The sequence below is a fragment of the Acipenser ruthenus genome, chromosome 41 (assembly GCF_902713425.1).
Source record: "Acipenser ruthenus chromosome 41, fAciRut3.2 maternal haplotype, whole genome shotgun sequence".
In the NCBI taxonomy this organism is placed as follows: Eukaryota; Metazoa; Chordata; class Actinopteri; order Acipenseriformes; family Acipenseridae; genus Acipenser; species Acipenser ruthenus.
Window position 1 is genome coordinate 4,959,085 of NC_081229.1, and position 18,133 is coordinate 4,977,217.

The 18,133-nt window shown below is 40.7% G+C and overlaps 1 protein-coding gene across 3 annotated transcripts in view; it reads right to left on the reverse strand.

Moving 5' to 3' along the window:
• Positions 1-1,630: 1,630 nt before the first annotated feature.
• The window catches only part of LOC117433694 (protein PRRC2A-like), a 46,281-nt gene continuing 29,778 nt past the window's right edge, over positions 1,631-18,133 (reverse strand). The window contains exons 18-26 of one of the 3 annotated variants that reach the window (XM_059010957.1): positions 10,448-10,608; positions 9,424-9,533; positions 8,341-8,464; positions 7,626-7,696; positions 5,845-6,054; positions 5,376-5,500; positions 4,821-4,983; positions 2,970-3,158; positions 1,631-2,535 (exon numbers count right to left, since the gene is read on the reverse strand). In XM_059010957.1, coding sequence (XP_058866940.1) covers positions 2,344-2,535; positions 2,970-3,158; positions 4,821-4,983; positions 5,376-5,500; positions 5,845-6,054; positions 7,626-7,696; positions 8,341-8,464; positions 9,424-9,533; positions 10,448-10,608 — 1,345 coding nt within the window. In that variant the 3' untranslated portion in view covers positions 1,631-2,343. Of the gene's footprint in view, positions 2,536-2,969; positions 3,159-4,817; positions 4,984-5,375; positions 5,501-5,844; positions 6,055-7,625; positions 7,697-8,340; positions 8,465-9,423; positions 9,534-10,447; positions 10,609-18,133 lie in introns of those variants that run through there. The other 2 variants (XM_059010956.1, XR_009311373.1) reach the window with 2 other exon arrangements.

An 18,133-nucleotide genomic window follows, 5' to 3' on the forward strand; every position in this document is an offset into this window, starting at 1 on the left:
AAAGGCGTTTAGTCATTATTTTGCGTTTAAAGCTGAAACTATCTAGAAGCCTGAATCACAGGGCTTGCTTATAGTTACAAATGAGCTTCCACAGCACCCAGTACTGTCAATTTTGGGTATACCTCATTTTAATGTGACATCATATCCCCCTGGGTGTAGTACATATTATAGTAAAGTAACCAATTCGGTGTGGATTGTATGTAACACTTTGTTTTTCTTGTTCTTTGTCTTGTTTCTGTCGCCGTGTTTGTTCTTAATTGTTAGTCTGTTGCCCAAGCCCCCGCGGATGAACTTCAGTACGTGCAGCTGAACCTGAAACGCCCGCGCAAAGACCGTGTTCAAAACATCGATCATGTGGAGTACGCAACCGTGCACACCAGGCGTTAGGGCGTCCCAAACTCATCCTCGCCACTTCCGCCAAGTCCTTTCCCAATCTTCAGTGGAGTTCTGTAGTTTCACTTTCTTCGGACCCCTGATCTTGTCACTGCCACACTGTAGAGTCACACTCCCTGTGCAGCAGGTATTAGACCCCATACCCTGACACCCCCACACTGTAGAGTCACACTCCCTGTGCAGCTGGTATTAGACCCCATACCCTGACACTTCCACACTGTAGAGTCACACTCCCTGTGCAGCATATATTAGACCCCATACCCTGACACCTCCACACTGTAAACTCACACTCCCTGTGCAGCTGGTATCAGGACCCCACATCCTCACACTGTAGACTCACACTCCCTGTGCAGCTGGTATTAGGACCCCACATCCCCACACTGTAGAGTCACACTCCCTGTGCAGCAGGTATTAGACCCCATACCCTGACACCTCCACACTGCAGATTCACACTCCCTGTGCAGCAGGTATTAGACCCCATACCTTGACACCCCCACACTGCAGATTCACACTCCCTGTGCAGCAGGTATTAGTATCCCACATCCTGTCACCACAAGTTTTCCTGACGCCACTAATATGTTACTGTTAGCACACAATGCACCCAAACTGTTAGTTCCCTCTTTCCCCTTCTGAATAAAAATACTACACTTAAAAAAAAAAAAAACGTTCTGGTGTTTTCCTTTCTTTATTTGTTTGTTGAATAGCTGTTTTTCTTTTGTATTTGGACAAGCACATCTTACCAGTAACTATGCAGTACACCGTCTGGATCACCTAATTCATACAACGCAACAGAAAGTAAAAAAAAAAAAAAAAAAAAAAAAAAACTGACGTGTTTAACTCCGTCACCATCAGTGATCTCTGACCTCAGTTGTCTGCCGAAACCAAGCAAGCACAATAAAAATAATCTTACCAATCTGTATCCAGCTTTAACTGAGGAGGGGTTGACTCCTAAAATACAAAGTCTAATGATATTTATGAAACTGTTGATCTAAACATTTTGAACTGTATTGTTTTTAGGGGTTGAGTTTTTCAGCGCAGAGTGCCCAAAATATTGTATTTTTTCAGCCCTGCCCCAACTCTGTAACAATACAATAAAACTCAATGAAATAAAAAATGAGGAAATTAAAAAATCAAGTTTATAAATTTTAGGGTGGCTGTATAAAGATCCACAGTGTAGGGATGACACAGATAATTAAATAATAACTATTAAAATTGTAGTGAAATAAAGTCGAGCACATCTAGTAACAAATATTTTAATTCCTGTTGGAGGTGCAGATTACTAGTACAATGTATATATATATACAGTATATTCGTTTTTTTCATGGGTCAGGTAAGCACTCAATCATCTCCCCCTAATGCCACAAAGCCCGTTGTGTTTTTGTAAGAGAGAAAAAAGCAATAAAAGAAAAATAAAACTGAAAAAAAACATGTTTGGTTTTTTGAGACACCGAATTCAAGGTCCAGCAGAACGGACGCAAATGCCACACAGGGTGAATTTGGACATTGCTTTTTATTTTATTTAGTTTCACTTGTATGTTTTTCTTGTATTTTCTTAGTATTTCTAATAAAAGTAAATAAAACAGCTTTCTAAAGCTTTGTCCGCCTGTCAGTGCGTCCGTCTGGATACCTGTGTCCACCTGTGTGTTTGTCACTTTTAATGTCTGTCTGTCTGCTTGGTGTGTGTGTGTGTGTGTGTGGTGTCTATGGATGTTAGCCAGTCTCCCTATCTGTCTGTCCGGACATCTGTCAAAGAAGTATTTACTTCTGCCCCAAGTTAATTCATGGCCCTATTGAGTTTTGAATAGTACATTTACAAGAGTGACGATGCAACATCCTCATAAACACTACAGACAGAGCGGTGAGTGAGTGAGTGTGTGTGTGTGTGTGTGTGTGTGTGTGTGAGTCTGTGTCTGTGTCAGTCTCTCTCTCTCTCTCTCTCTCTCTCTCTCTCTATTTGGTGTGTGGTGGACGGTGCTTTGTTGTCTTGGTGTCGCTCTCTGCAGTCTGCTTCCAATCTCTGGCTACAGGAGGGACCCTCTCTTCTGCCCCCGCCCCCTGCCTCCCCAAGACCATTTGATTGGTCGGGAGCTCAAAGGGTCTTCTTTGCAAGGAGCCTCCCTGTGAGCTTGTCTCTGCACCTGCCTGAAAAAAAAAGAGATTAAACCACGGTAATTGCAAAGAAGTCACAGGTAAGCACAATAAATGTGTCCGCATGCGCTTCAGTTTAATTTACTGTTATTTCATTTTTATTTGTTTAAAACTCCCGAGTCCCTAAATTCATTCACTCCTATTGCACAGCAGTTTCCCCCATTCCCGGTTTTAAAATGAGCTTGATTAGCCGCAGTGCAGGGGTAACAACCTCAAAGTCTGCGCCGCGTGCTAACCGCGGTATACAGCGACAGGCCTGTAGGTACCACAAGTTTACCACGGTACCAGGGAGGTTTCAGTGGAACCCGCTGTGGCTTATATACACACATACATGTTTAGAAGCATGGTGGCCCTAGTTAGCACTGCAGCAATGCACTGCAACAGGACCAGGGGAGACTCCTCTAGGTGATGCACGCTTTGGGACTCACTAGCTGAGCAGCAGGGCTGTAGACTCTCCCCTGAGTCAGGGGGAAGGAGCTCTGTGCTGGGCTGAGCTCCGCTGGGCTCAGGGGGTGTAGTGTTGTAGCTGGGGGAGGGGGAGGTAGGGGACCCCCAATCTGCTGCTGGGCCGCACTGTACCCCGAAAACCTCGGACACTCCATCATGGGCACCAGGACCTGAAACAACATAGCAAAGCAAAGACACACTCTAGTCATGCCACGACTCAATAATACACACTGCCTACCACCATGAAAGCGTACCATGGTCGCTTTGCAGTTTTTCCATGCTCTTCGTGGTTATACTCTACATTTACCATAATCTTTTACGGCTGGCCATGTTTTTTTAATATGCTTTATACCTCTCTGGGCTTTACAATGCTTGCCTATACTTTACCATGTTATGCTTTATTACTAGGGCTGTCATTTTTGAGGTCTAAAAATAGATATTTCAAGACATTTCTCAATTAAACATAACATTGAAAGCAGAAAAAATAGTGTTGTCGCATTCAAAATTGATCATTTTCTCTAGAGATTTTATACAGCAAATGTTCTAATTATTTAAATACTTACCTGAAAAACAGTAAATGCTAAATTGTAGAATATTTAGTTTTTATATGTCCACCTTTTAAAGACATTCTATTTTCACTAACCAGTGAATTATCAAACAAAATTAAAACATAAATAAATATAAAAACAACAACAGGCATGTAAAATGCCCCCTTCTTGTACCAGACAGGGCGATCTTTAGCAGAAATATTTCCGATCTTTGATGCAGCTGGTGTCTTTTTCGTTCAAGTCATTTTAAAGAAATCGTGGAGCTCCATGCAGTGTGTTCAATCATTACCGGAAGCAAACTAAACTGGCTGCCAGGTTCCTAAATGCAGTGTAACAGGCAGCGCGTCAATAAGGCAACATTTTTATGTGATAAAAAACATATTTACACAATTCTTTTAGTCATGGGAATTATCATGGGGACCTACATATTACACGGCAATTAAATTGTGAAATCCATGATAACCATGAAAAATGACAGCCTTATTTATTACACTTTGCTGTGCTTTTACTTTCATAAGGGTGAACACACACTGATCACAGAACTGGAGCAATCACGAATTCAGATACAGTATCAATACTAATGTACAGCAAGAACAATAGTAAAATGTACAGTATGGCCCACAGAAAAAGCATTGTCAAGCTATATAAAATGTAGTGAAAGTATGGTAAAGCACAGGTAAGCATTGTAAAACCCAGAGAGGTAGCCTAATGCAGATAAAAAACAATACAAACCCTGGTAACTGTGGTAAATATATAGCATAACCATGGGAAAAGCTATTAGAATAAATTCTTCAGATCTACTATTAATATTCATAAGACACTGGGTATTATCACATCATCAAGTTTGAGTGTGTGTTAGAGAGAGTCTACCCGCCTATCTGATCCAGTCTTACAGTCTATCTGTCTGAGACAAACGCCTGTAGTCTTTCACCATTAATTGTGTATAGCATGTGTTCTTTTATACATTTATATTAAAACAACCATGTTCACAATAACACATGAAGATTACAGAAAGTAATTTTGAGAAAGTCAAAATGCCAACAAGACAATTCATCGTGTCAAGACTGTTCAACAGGCCTAACAATATATGTGTTGTAAATTAAACAAGACCGAGTATAGATTTATAATTACCAGAGCTCAAGACTTATTCATTCTGTTTAATGTAGGGACTTGCAAATGTAAAGTTTTAATGTTTTGTGTTTGTTTCTTTCTGGGCCTTTTTAAAATGGAGTCTGCCCCCCTGCGTTAGCTGCTTCGGCTGAAGGAGGAGGAGTAACTTGCCACCTGCAGCAGGCGGGTGTCCACGAACTGGGCGGGGTGGTAGAGATACCCGGCTCCGGGGTAGGGCACACCCTTGCCAATCTCTGCAGGGGGAGAAGCCAGAGGGCTGAGAGGACACCGACCCCCCTTCACCGAGGGCACAGGGCTGGAGCTGGGCTGAAAGAACCTGCAAAAACACACACAAGAACAACACCTTGAAAAGAGCACTGTGCTCCAATCTGAGACTTTAGGGAATTGGGTGTAGTTCACACTTTAAGAGGCCTGGAAGTGTGCTATTTGGTTGTTTTGTTAAATAAAAAGGTGCTGTTTGTGGTACTGAACAGCAGGTCAGGATCACGTAAGCTTTACTGAATTTATGAGCATGTCGTTCTGATTGCTTATCCTATCAAATAAAGAATACATGACTGAATAAATGAATAAATGACGTTGCATCAAACAATAGCAGTTAAAGACTGGAGGAAACACTTTTAAATACGACTCTACAAGTGAACGAGACAGCAGTTTTGGCCCTCGCTGTGATCATCCTGAAGGCAGGGCTCCTGCGAGCCCCTCACTCACCGGTAGGGCTGTGCAGACGGGGAGCAGGCAGTGCTGGAGTGGAGAGGCATGGAGGAGGCTGCACAGGGAGACTGGATCTGCAGCTGGGTATGAGCTGGGCTCTGGGGTGCCCGCCGGGCCTGGTACTGAACAGACAAGCACAGCGATCAGAGACACAACCAGGGCTGGACCAGAACCACATTCTCAATTACTTGATTAGTGGCTAAAAATGAGTGCGATTATCATTAATTGCAACTTTCTCCCTAGTTAGCGGTTCTTTCTCTAAAACACTCTTTTTAGTTTCGATCTGCTGTTCGCTTTCTAAAATAAAGCTTATTTTCTTTGTGGACAAATCGAATATCTACAGCTAGAGAGAGGAAGAAACAGTTCATTTCTGCCTGTCTGTACTGTTAGATTTTCCAAACCAGCATTCAATTCACATTATTTTATTGCTATATTTTATTACATGTCTTCATATACATCTCCTCACCACGCCTTGCTGGTTCTGCTGCTGCTTGTCACTCCTCTGAAACCTGCCTTGCTGTGCAGGGTGTCTCCCTGGGGGTGCAGTGCCGCAGATCTCCAGCAGAGGGGGGTGTGGCGCTGCTGCGCTGCAGTGAGGGGAGTCCCTCTGGCTGGAGGTGCTTGAACAATCGGTGACATCACTCCTAACATCCACGCCGCTGTCTGCCTGACTAACCTGCGGGGGTGCACCATATTAACAGATTTATACATTTCCTTAAAATCGGATGTTTCAAATCTACATTCAAAGATACGCTAAATCTGCAGTTTCTCTCACTTATCATTTACCAGCTTCCAGTGCACTCCAAAGCATACATTTTCATATAAATATATATGGAGTAGATGCCGCTTATTAGCAACCTCTCGTTTCCCATCAAAAAGTTGTTATTAACCGAACATTGTTATTAAGCAAAAAACCACATTTCCAAGTGTATGTATCTGGAAAAACTGTGTATACTACAGTTGTAGAGACAGCGCACTGAAATACACATCTTGGTTCATATTACAGTGTTAAAAAATAAACACGAAAAACACCAAATATCAGACAACTGTTTACTAATACTACACGGATGTGTGAAAGAGAAAAGGATACCCAGTACTGTATTGTACACACAGTACAACAACAACGTACTATCAATATCCTTAAACACAGTAAACACTCCTGGTATACAGGACTTACATTTAATACAGGAGTTCATTTTAAAAGAAGTAGTTGTCCAGTGTGTGTTTTTTATGATTCGCCACCTCCAGCTGTAAATCACTCTCAATTTTGCGTGCAGCTTCGTAGCCAGTTTCAAAATGCAGGATACTACAGATTTTGAGATGCCAAACTTCTCTGCTCCCCGTACTTGTTTAGCACCGGGTTCACGTAGTGCCTCCAGAATCCGAACTTTACTGGCCATAGAAAGGTCGACACGTTTTGAAGCCATGATGACAGACGACAATCAGACTCAATAAATGTACAGCTGTGTTATGAAAACTGATACATAAACAGACGCTGCGATGCGTGCGCGCGATGTATGTAAGGCAGCAGTGTGGAGTAGTGGTTAGGGATCTGGACTCTTGACCGGAGGGTCGTGGGTTCAATCCCAGGTGGGGGGCACTGCTGCTGTACCCTTGAGCAAGGTACTTTAACTAGATTGCTCCAGTAAAAACCCAACTGTATAAATGGGTAATTGTATGTAAAAATAATGTGATATCTTGTTACAAAGTCACCCTGGATAAGAGCGTGCGTCTGCTAAGAAATAAATAATAATAATAATAATAATAATAATAATAATAATAATAATAATAACAATAATAATAAGGTATTCGTGAGCGTGCCATCGCCATTGAAATTGACCAAAAAACAAACAAAAAAAGTCGTCAGTAAGCGGCAGACAGTTACTAATATCCGAGATCCATTAACATTAAAGTCTATGGGATGGGATTGGTTTCCGTGAAAATGTTGTTAATAACCGTAAATTGTCTTTATCAGGGTTGCTAATAACCGGCATTTACTGTATATACAAATTAAAGTAGCTTTTGAGTTAAGGTGAGAAAAAGCAGCAGATACAGCATTGTGGGTAATTGGAACATGCTCATTTCAGCATTACATGAGCCAATGAAATCGCATCAAATTTGCATATATATATATATATATATATATATATATATATATATATATATATATATATATATATATGCAGTCCTGCTGTTTCAGGACTGTGCTTTTGAAGTCAGAATCGCTGTGCATCAAGGTTGTCTCACCTCAGAGCTGTCTTCAAACAGGTCCACAGGTCTGAGCCACTGGTCCGCAGCAGAAGGCACAGTCAAGGAATCTTAACAAAAAGAAGCAACAACAACGCAGCGCTATTGTTAACAAACATTTAGTTACAACGTATGTGAACATCCTCCACACACCCACACATTACAGTTCACTCAATAACAATTCATTTTGCAAATCTCTACAATGACATGGAGAAAGGCAGTTGGATGGACAGACAGACAGCCTTGATTGTGATACTTTCAATAACTTGTGCTAAAGAAGCTCCTTCGCAAGTTTCACCACAATCGGACAAGCAGTAGGAATAAATGCATTATTATACCGGAAATAATGCTTTCTGTGTTTCGGCTGGTTTCACAAACCCTGATTAGCATTAATCTTGGACTACCTGATGTTAGTAAGGAGTCCAAGACTCGTGCTGATCAGCGTCTGTGAAACCAGCAGCTAATGTTTAAACATAAAAATGGTATGAAGTTGTGCTCAGTCAATGCCTAGTTTCACCAGAACTCAAGGCTCGGTTTTAATGTAATCACTGGATCGGAATCAACACTGGTTAGTAATAAAATACCATAATCTGTAATCAGCATTTCACTGTCATTATCACTGCTTATTATTATTAGGTAGCACAGGTGCTGATGCAACAGCTTTTACAACCCGGATCACAAGGGAGGTCACATGATCCCTCCTGAGCATTCATACCTGTGTTGGAGCTTTTCCAGTGATGGGTTCCTAAGCTGTCGCTGCTCAGCTGTGATAGATCGAGGCTCTCTTCGAACTTGCTGTGTATCCCTGGAGCAGCAGAATGCAGAGTGCGCAATGCTTTCTGAGGGCAAGAGAACATTAACATGGAACCTGTGCAAAGGACAGCATGCAAAGCCAGCCTAGCCTAGTCTATACTGTGATATACTCATTTCATACGCTGGGTAGTCATTTTCTTGGGTTTTATTGCAAGCATTGCACCGATGTGTGCTGGATATACCATTATGAAAGTAAAAGCATATCAAAGCACAATTAAGCATGATGAAAGCATAGTGAAGCATAGGTCTGCATTGTAAAATCCAGGGATCTAAACAGAAAACATGAAAAACCATGGTAAATGGTATAACCATGGGAAAAGCATGAGAAAATTAAAAACTATTGTGGAAACTTTTCTAAGGGTAGTCTCTCTGTACTGTACTGTACTGTACACAGGGCTTTGCTCACATGACCACACTATATAACACTACAAAACCTGGTAGAACTACAGCAACTTATCACATACAGTTATAATACTGTTATAACTGTGCACAGGGTCATATTTCAGTGACGCCACTAAATAAGCTCATAGAAGAATGAAACCCGCAATGTACTGTATGCATTCTAATAATCAGCTGTGCTTCACTGGTTGGCATGACAACACTATATAACACATCCTAACTGCTATATCACAGTATACAAATATTGACCGGAGTTCAGGCTTATAGTGGAATGGTGTTGCCCTGAGTGTTACACAGGTGACACAGTGGGCAGTAATGGGCTTCACTGAAGGTTGCTTTTTCAAACCCAGGGGAACAGGTTTTCACTGGAAGGTGAAAGCTGCACTCAGTATCTGTTCTCTTATCCCTATGCTGAAGTGTTTTCACTGTTGACTGCTGAGTGATGTCAGAGGGCAAGAGTTCTTTGACTGCTTTGAGCGGCTATTGACTATTTGTGGTCACGTGACACTGCATTAGCCAATAGGGTTGGCTGGTTTCCATGCAATGTTTAGTGATACTGTGGGTCACGGTATGGTGAGGTGCTCACCTGCAGCAGGTCCTCATCCTTCAGGCTCCTGTCTCTCCCTCTGCAGTCAGGGCGCTGACTCAACCCTCTGCTTCTCTCGCTTTTATAGTTGCTGAATTCACCATCACAGCCTAAAAACCACAAGAAATCTATTGTTTAACTGTGGTAGGGAGGCTCATAGCGGGAAGAACTATAGTTACCAACAGGGGACTATAATTCCCAAAGCTGCAGGCTGAGATCCACTGCAGGTAACTATAGTTCTTCCGGAGGAGCCTTTAGTTCCCCACTGTGAGCTGAGGTCTGCAGTCCTATTTGTTTTATGAATCAGTCAAGAAAGTTGTGTTTATGAAGTCCATAGCTCATAGTTATTAAAGTTCATTTTGGCATAGAACTGTCCATCTGACTTTCTCATTGAATTTTAGGAAGTCAGAAATCACTGAAAGCAAAGTTTCTATGGTGATTTTGGTGTTTGTGGCATCTCTGTTTTCTAGTATATTTTGTAATAAATGTTCTGTTGTCCGCCATTTTGCTTTGTTGTGTGTAGAGAGGAAGGACGCTCAGAGTGACGATGTCATTTGAGTCAACTATTGACTGTAAGCAGCATAACAGGGGCAATAGTTGGATCTATTTTGGGTCATGTGATCAGGTTTTAACCAATCACATGGCAGAATTTCTAAGGACTGATATATATATATATATATATATATATATATATATATATATATATATATATATATATATATATATATATACACACACACACACACACACACACATTTAGGACTGTGCCAGCAGCAATCTGAGCATTCAGGCTATTTCAGAATTCACTCTAAGCTCATTCAAGAGTCAGTGAACCTGTAGTGAGTCAGTCAGTAATTGACGCAGGAGGGATTTGGCATGGTTTTAAACCCTGGAAATACAGTCAGGAAATAAGCATGGTAAAACCTACAGACTTTTTTTTCTTTTTTTCACTGAATTAAATGGAAGCCCGCTTGTAGGCTAATTGATTCCTACACAGCACATTATTCTGCAGTGCTCTCAATACCTGGGTGATGTTTGTATTGTGGGGTATGGCGCCCCTGCACCTCAGCGATGGCACGCTGGATGGCGGAGGGGTCCGAGGGCACGACCCGATCCAGTCGGTACACAGCACTGGAGGTGGGTGGGATCGGAGCGCTCAGAACCGGGGAGCAATCTTCCACAGGCCTGTGAGAGGGGTGGGAGAGAAGGCTGTTACTCTGGACTCTACATATAACGGTGCAGCTTAAAGACCACAACTCTCTCTCTCAGTCATTACATCCAGGTGACTTTCTAAAGCTCAGAAATGTAAAGCGACCCTGTGACCAGCAGCTCTCAGATTAACTCCAAGTACATCAAGTGTTTAAATGTTAACCTGGCCACTTACAACACCCCTCCCCCAGTGGATGTAAAACACCAAAAATGGTTATTTGTTATGGTTTAGACAATGTCTTGAGATCTCAATTGAGGCCACATGGGGCCTCAATTTTTAAAAAGTCACCAAGCAGGTGATGACTTAAACACTATAATAAGCACCTTCATCTTATTAGCCAGTCGCCCAAGAGTGTCATATCTTTCTACTGTGGCAAAAGATACTGACTGAGGTCCTGCTACTGAAACCGGATTTGAGTCAGACCTCTTTAAAAACACTGGCTATCTTTTCACAGCTGCCCATAAGACCTTCTGCAAAGTGCAGTTCTGGTTCTGATCTCTAAAAGAGTTGATCTCGATATTATCTAGAGAGGGTAGCCCAGGCAATAGTGCTATGCCATCAGTTGTAATTGAACATCCAGCCCTGGCCTGAACAGTAATGTGATTGTGATCTCCGCTCTCTCAAGTGTAAGGACGTCTGTAATTCCTTCAAACTGGAGCCCTGACGCACCCCAAGAGATTTTGGCCAGTTGTGTAAAAGGTCTGTAACATTCTTTTAAAATCATCAACATGCTTGTCTAATTTTGTTACCGGGTTTCTTTTATTCTGTACTGCCGTTTCTTCTATTTAAGGGTAAAACAGCAGAGACCAGTCGTAGGTAGATAGACGGAGGTGTCTTGTTACTTATTAAACGTCATGATCACTGTAACGTGTGCAAGATATCAGAAGCATTTCTTTTCTTGTGTTCAATGGATCTTGTGACGTCATGAATTACACGCAGTTACAGATAAAGTCCCCGTTCAGCACCGAAAGATGAACTTCGATTAGCGAAAGAACCGCAGTAGACTTCACCCCTCTGCAGCCTCCGTCGGCTAGGTTTGATTCCCGTAGTGATCTTTGGGGAAGCCGCCATCAGCCATGTTTGATTTTGCGCTATGCGTCCCCCCATAGCTGTGTAACTATGGCAATCCGTCACTGAACTGCACCAAACTTCAGAGACAGCCAAGCACTTTGCCAAGCTGCTAGACTGGTCTCTGTTTATTTACACAGCTTGATTGATTGATAGGCTGTTCGTTTTGAAGAGACTGGCTTTGATTGGTGTTGCAGCTGTCACTCTCTTACAGGCCAACATTCCCAGATCACATTCACAGTGCTTTTCTTACTGGCCCAAGAGAACATTTGTATTTTTTTTTTTCAAAACACCTAATATATACAGTATATATATATATATATATATATATTTAGTGGTATTCTCAACGTTACAAATACAATATTTAGAAGTATATGCATGTATAAACTGTAGCATATGTACAGTGATCTGTGTATTTTACTGTACATATCCATTCTTTCAGTTTATTTTATAGTTTATACAATGTGTGAAAACATATATGATTTTTTTTCATTATGTTAGTGAGATACTAACAAGGTTTACTGTACATACACATGTCAAACACAGAGAAAATGTAATATAACTTGGAGGATAAGCTATGAATGCTGATTTTTCTTTGTACTTCTAAATCTGAATACTGGATGGACATATAATGCAATAATTAAATGTAGAAAGTAGAGAATGACATTTATATACAGTTCAAAATTGTCACCTTTTCTTGCCTTATAGCCTGGAATTAAAATGCATTAAATAGTTTTTTTTTCATTTATCTAGACATCCTACCCCACAACTAATTTGTAGAAAATTAATAAAAAATAAAAACTGAAATAGCTTGGTTGGATAAGTGTCTAACCCCCCTTGTAATAGCAATCCTAAATTAGCTCAGGTGTAACCAATCGCTTTCAAAATCACACACCAAGTTAAGTGGCCTCCACCTGTGTTAAATTGTATGATTCACATGATTTCAGGATAAATTCAGCAGTTGCTGTAGGTTCCCTCTGCTGGGTAGTGCATTTCAAAGCAAAGACTCAACCATGAGCACCAAGGCGCTTTCAAAAGAACTCTGGGACAAAGTTGTTGAAAGGCACAGATCAGGGGATGGATATATCAATTTTGAAATAAAACAATATCAGAGGCCTTGAATATCCCTTGGAGCACGGTCAAGACGATTATTAAGAAGTGGATGGTGTATGGCACCAAGACTCTGTTTAGATTAGGCCGTCCCTCCAAACTGGATGACCGAGCAAGAAGGAGGCTGATCAGAGAGGCTACCAAGAGGCCAATGGCAACTTTGCAAGAGCTACAGACTTTTATGGCTAAGACTGGTCAAAGTGTGCATGTGACAACACTATCCCAAGCACTCCACAAATCTGGCCTGTATGGTAGGATGGCAAGAAGGAAGCCATTACTCAAGAAAGCCCACCTTGAATCCCATTTGAAGTATGCAAAAAAACACTCAGGAGATTCTGTAGCCATGTGGCAAAAAGTTTTGTGGTCTGACAAAACTAAAATGCAACTTTTTGGCCTAAATGCAAAGTGTTATGTTTGGCGCAAACCCAACACAGCGCATCACCCAAAGAACACCATCCCTACTGTGAAGCATGGTGGTGGCAGCATCATGTTATGGGGATGTTTCTCATCGGCAGGGACTGGGGCACTTGTCAGGACAGAAGGGAAAATGAATGGAGCAAAGTACAGAGAAGTCCTTGAAGAAAACCTGCTGCCCTCTGCAAGAAAGCTGAAACTGGGACGGAAGTTCACCTTTCAGCATGACAACGACCCAAAGCACACAGCCAAAGCTACACTGGAGTGGCTAAGGAACAAAAAGGTAAATGTCCTTGAGTGGCCCAGTCAGAGCCCCGACCTAAATCCAATCGAAAATTTGTGGCATGACTTGAAGATTACTGTCCATCAACGCTCCCCAAGGAACTTGACAGAGCTTGAACAGTTTTGTAAAGAAGAATGGTCAAATATTGCCAAATCTAGGTGTGCAAAGTTGACCTATCCCAACAGACTCACAGCTGTAATTGCTGCCAAAGGTGCTTCCACCAAGTATTAACTCAGCGGGGTGGAAACTTATCCAATTATTATCTTTCTGTTTTGTATTTTTAATATATAACTTTCTTCCCCTTAACAGTGTGGAGTATGGTGCGTAGATAAGTGGAAAAATATCCCAATTTAAATTTATGAAACTCTGAGGCACTGACACAACAAAATGTGAAAAAAGTTCAAGGGGGTGTAGGTATTCTACAGGCACTGTACATATATCCATATTTTTATTTTCTTCATTTATACTGTACCTCTAGATCTGTATTATAATAGCTATGTACATGCATTTGTTGAATGATTAGGAAGTAGGGGGTGATGCTCTGTGTGTGTGTGTGTATATATATATATATATATATATATATATATATATATATATATATATATATATATATATATATTATTGTTTGTATTGCTATGCAACCTGTTGACATTTTGACTGCAGATGTTCCCTATTGTACCAAATTGGTTATTTTGAGTATCACTACAGGTTCAGTAATGAATGTTAAAGTGTGAAAAACAATCCCTTTAGTTTGCCACAGGGTACTTTTGGAAAAAAATGTGGAACATAATAAAACATAAAAATATATATGGAAAAGGGGTATTTGGGGTTGACATCAGCTTTTATTGTACAGCTTCTATATATTATTTGAATGTATTTACAATGCATACTCATGTTTGCGGTTTTGTTTTTTGATTTATTTTCAATATAAAATTTGTCACTTATTTCACTGACCTTCGCTGGTTGGAACAAAGTTCTGTTGTGGAATAGAAAAACGATGGTCCAAGCCCTTGTTTCAACCAGGTGATTAGTCACTAAACTGAACACCTGGCAGACCATTGGTGTTGCTCTGCTTCTGTCTACAGAGCTGTGAATGTGCACACAAGCTGAACATGTTGACCAGCAACATACAGCAACCAAATTGGTCAACAAAATCAGTGTGGACTTGTTGGGCAATCAGATTTGACAACAGCTTACTGTCTGACAGCCATGTTGGGGACTTGGCTCAGTCCCATTTTTTGGGTATATCAGCAGACATTTTTAGTTTTTTCTTAATCGGTGTATACAATGGATTGGAGACCTGAGAAAACACCTCATTCATGGTTGAGGTATTCATAAAAAAAGTGTTTCCAGTTCTTAAAACTTAACATTCTTATAGTGACACTGATGCTCATGGACTACTACAGCATCTTAACAGAATTATGGTTCCAGTGTACATCATATTCTTTTTTCATGATAAACAGAGTCAGGACCTGTCAGTGCATCTCATTGAGATTATGATCCGCTCAGATCTCAAGAAGATTAACCAAGAGGCAGCAGGGTCCAGTCTGGTCAGCCCATCTCATTGAGATTGTGATCTGCCCTGATCTCAGCAGCAGGGTCCAGCCTGGTCAGCCCTTCTCACTGAGATTGTGATCTGCTCTGATCTCAGCAGCAGGGTCCAGCCTGGTCAGCCCATCTCACTGAGATTGTGATCTGCTCTGATCTCAGCAGCAGGGTCCAGCCTGGTCAGCCCATCTCACTGAGATTGTGAACTGCCCTGAACTCAGCAGCAGGGTCCAGCCTGGTCAGCCCATCTCATTGAGATTGTGATCTGCCCTGATCTCAGCACCAGGGTCCAGCCTGGTCAGCCCATCTCATTGAGATTGTGATCTGCCCTGATCTCAGCAGCAGGGTCCTGCCTGGTCAGCCCATCTCATTGAGATTGTGATCTGCCCTGATCTCAGCACCAGGGTCCAGCCTGGTCAGCCCATCTCATTGAGATTGTGATCTGCCCTGATCTCAGCAGCAGGGTCCAGTAACGAGTAATTAGTTTACATCTGCTGTGTTGCTCTGGACTTGAAAATGCAGCTTAGTGTAATGGTTTTCAATCAATTAATATGTTTTTAAAATGAATTCACAATTTTACAGACTTTTAATGTTTAGGTGCTAATACTTTTGTCATGAACTATTTGAAATTGCTTAAGTGCTTTTATAAGTCCCAAGACATTTTGGGGGAGCGGGGGTATACTACCATTGAATCAACCCATGCCATCTATAGAACGTCATGCCATGTACACATTTTAAATAAAATAAACGCTCAGATTGGGGCGCCCCCCCCCGTTGAGAAGCACTGTGTAAACGTGATAGATTAGCTACTGCAACACTTCATATTAGCTGCTCATGTATCATTTACTTTGAGTTGTTGTGATCACAAGTTGTTGAAGATTCTGATCAATGTAAATTAAAGATTGCTAAATGACAAGCTTCTTCTCACCCAAACTAAGCTGTATTAATAAGTCAAAGGTGCTGTTTTTCAACAGCGATGAAGAGACCCTGAGACTCAGGATGATTGGTAAGAAAAATGAATTTAACTTATTTTAAAAGGTACATGTATCAGTTTTTTTTTTTACATTCATTTTAAAACCAGTTGTGAAGCTTTTTTGAGCGTGCTGAAGGCAAATAAAATACAAACTTGTTTTTCTGATATTAACAGGGTTGCCTTTTAGTGTAGTTGTATGGGTATTTGAGTTTTGCAATGCATATTCGTATTTTGCTCCTTTTCCAGCGTTCTTATTTATCAATGTCCACGTTATAAAAACAGATTAGTCACTTTTGCTTTGATTTTGTGATAAAACTGGTACTTGTATTGATTTTATTGTTAATCTTTAAACAGTTTGAAGCATTTTTGAGTGTGTTGTGGGCCAACAGTATGAACTTATTTTTCGTATTAACACAGTATTTCATGCGGTTGTTTTGCTATGAAGATTTGTTGCTGGTTAACTTTTCATCAATTGTCCATGCTTACCAATGTACACGTTTTGAGGGTGAACAACAAATAAATGTGTTAATAAAGCATGATATTTACTGCTTTTATTAATTTTAAAACCATGTTTGTTTTTTTTATTGTGCTGCAAGCTTTTTCATGACTGCATCTGAGGTTTTTTGCAGATGCTAAGTCTCAAATAGGCACTGGGGCTACTATTGTAAATAAAATATTGTAAATAAACGCTGGGGCATTTATTTAAAGTTTTACGACATAGATAGAATTACACACATACATACTGATGCACAATGAAATCACAACAGTAAATTTTACATCAATAGCTCATTGGACACATACATAGTGTTATTTACATTTTAAATAATGAGCATATAGGTTTGTTGATTGTTTGAGTAGTATTGTTCCTTGGGATCAAATACTGAGCTCAAGTCATGTGATTTCATAAAAATGCCAGATGCTCAGTGTTTGGTATTTGAGTTAAAATTGCCACAATGAGTTGATTAAGAATCTGTATAAATAGCCATTAAATAAGACATGATTTTAATTCATGCTATTACAATTACAAGACTTCAAAAAACAATGTCGAGGTCTTGCTGTGGCCAGTTTTCTCTCCTGACCTGAGTCCAATAGAACATCTGTGGGACCAAATTGCCAGTGCCATCCACTGGAGACAACCGCGACCAGCCAACCTTCACCAGCTGGCTGCAGCTGCACAGGAACAGTGGCAGAACATCCCACAGCAGTCTATCCAGAAGCTGATCAGGTCTATGCGTCAACGCTGCTAGGATTGTGTTAATGCTCAGGGAGGTCATACCCGATACTAACTTTGTAATGTTTTCATTCTGACTGCGTGTCATGTTTCATACTGAAAACTTATCATGATTCTTTGATTTGTATTTCTGTTCACATTTTCTGTGACTGTTTGATATCTGTTTAAAATATTTAATTAAATTCATTAGACTGGAGTGTTGCGTTTCTTTTGTCCATCAGTAGAGTAACTATTGACTGGATAGGAAGGCTATAGTGGAAAATTACTGACCCGAGGGAAGACTATTGTTACCGACAGGGGGCTGTAATACCTGAAGCCGCAGGCTGAGGGCATTGCACCCTGGAGGAGCATTTCATTTTCCACTATAGCGGAGTCTGCGGTACATATTTAATATATGAATCAGTCAAGCAAATAAGCGAGGCAAAGTTGGATAGTGAGTACGACTTTAGATATTTTGTTTAAATATAGCTGATACCGCATAAGTAAATAAATAAAATAAACAGAAAGTTTTTGAAGTTGACACCGCATACAGTGGTTATAAAAGTTTTTTTTGGCGTCCAGCTCTTTGTGCGGCTTGCTGACTGCTGTATAATCCAGTTTACATACCCACTGTCATTTGTTTACATTGTTGAGTCAGAAAACAGTGGCAGTGACGTTTTAATCCCCATTTTTGAAGCACTTTTATAGTAGGTTTTGTCATTCATTTTCTGTTAAATTACCGAATCGGTGTTCAGGCATTTTCTCTTGTTGCGAGTGCAGGGAAGGGCGTTCTTTTGAAAAAGGCCTGGACTGACAAAGAGGTGAACCAATCACATGACAGACAGATACTATTGCAGGGTGGTGTAAGGATGTCAGGGCAATAGTTCATATCTA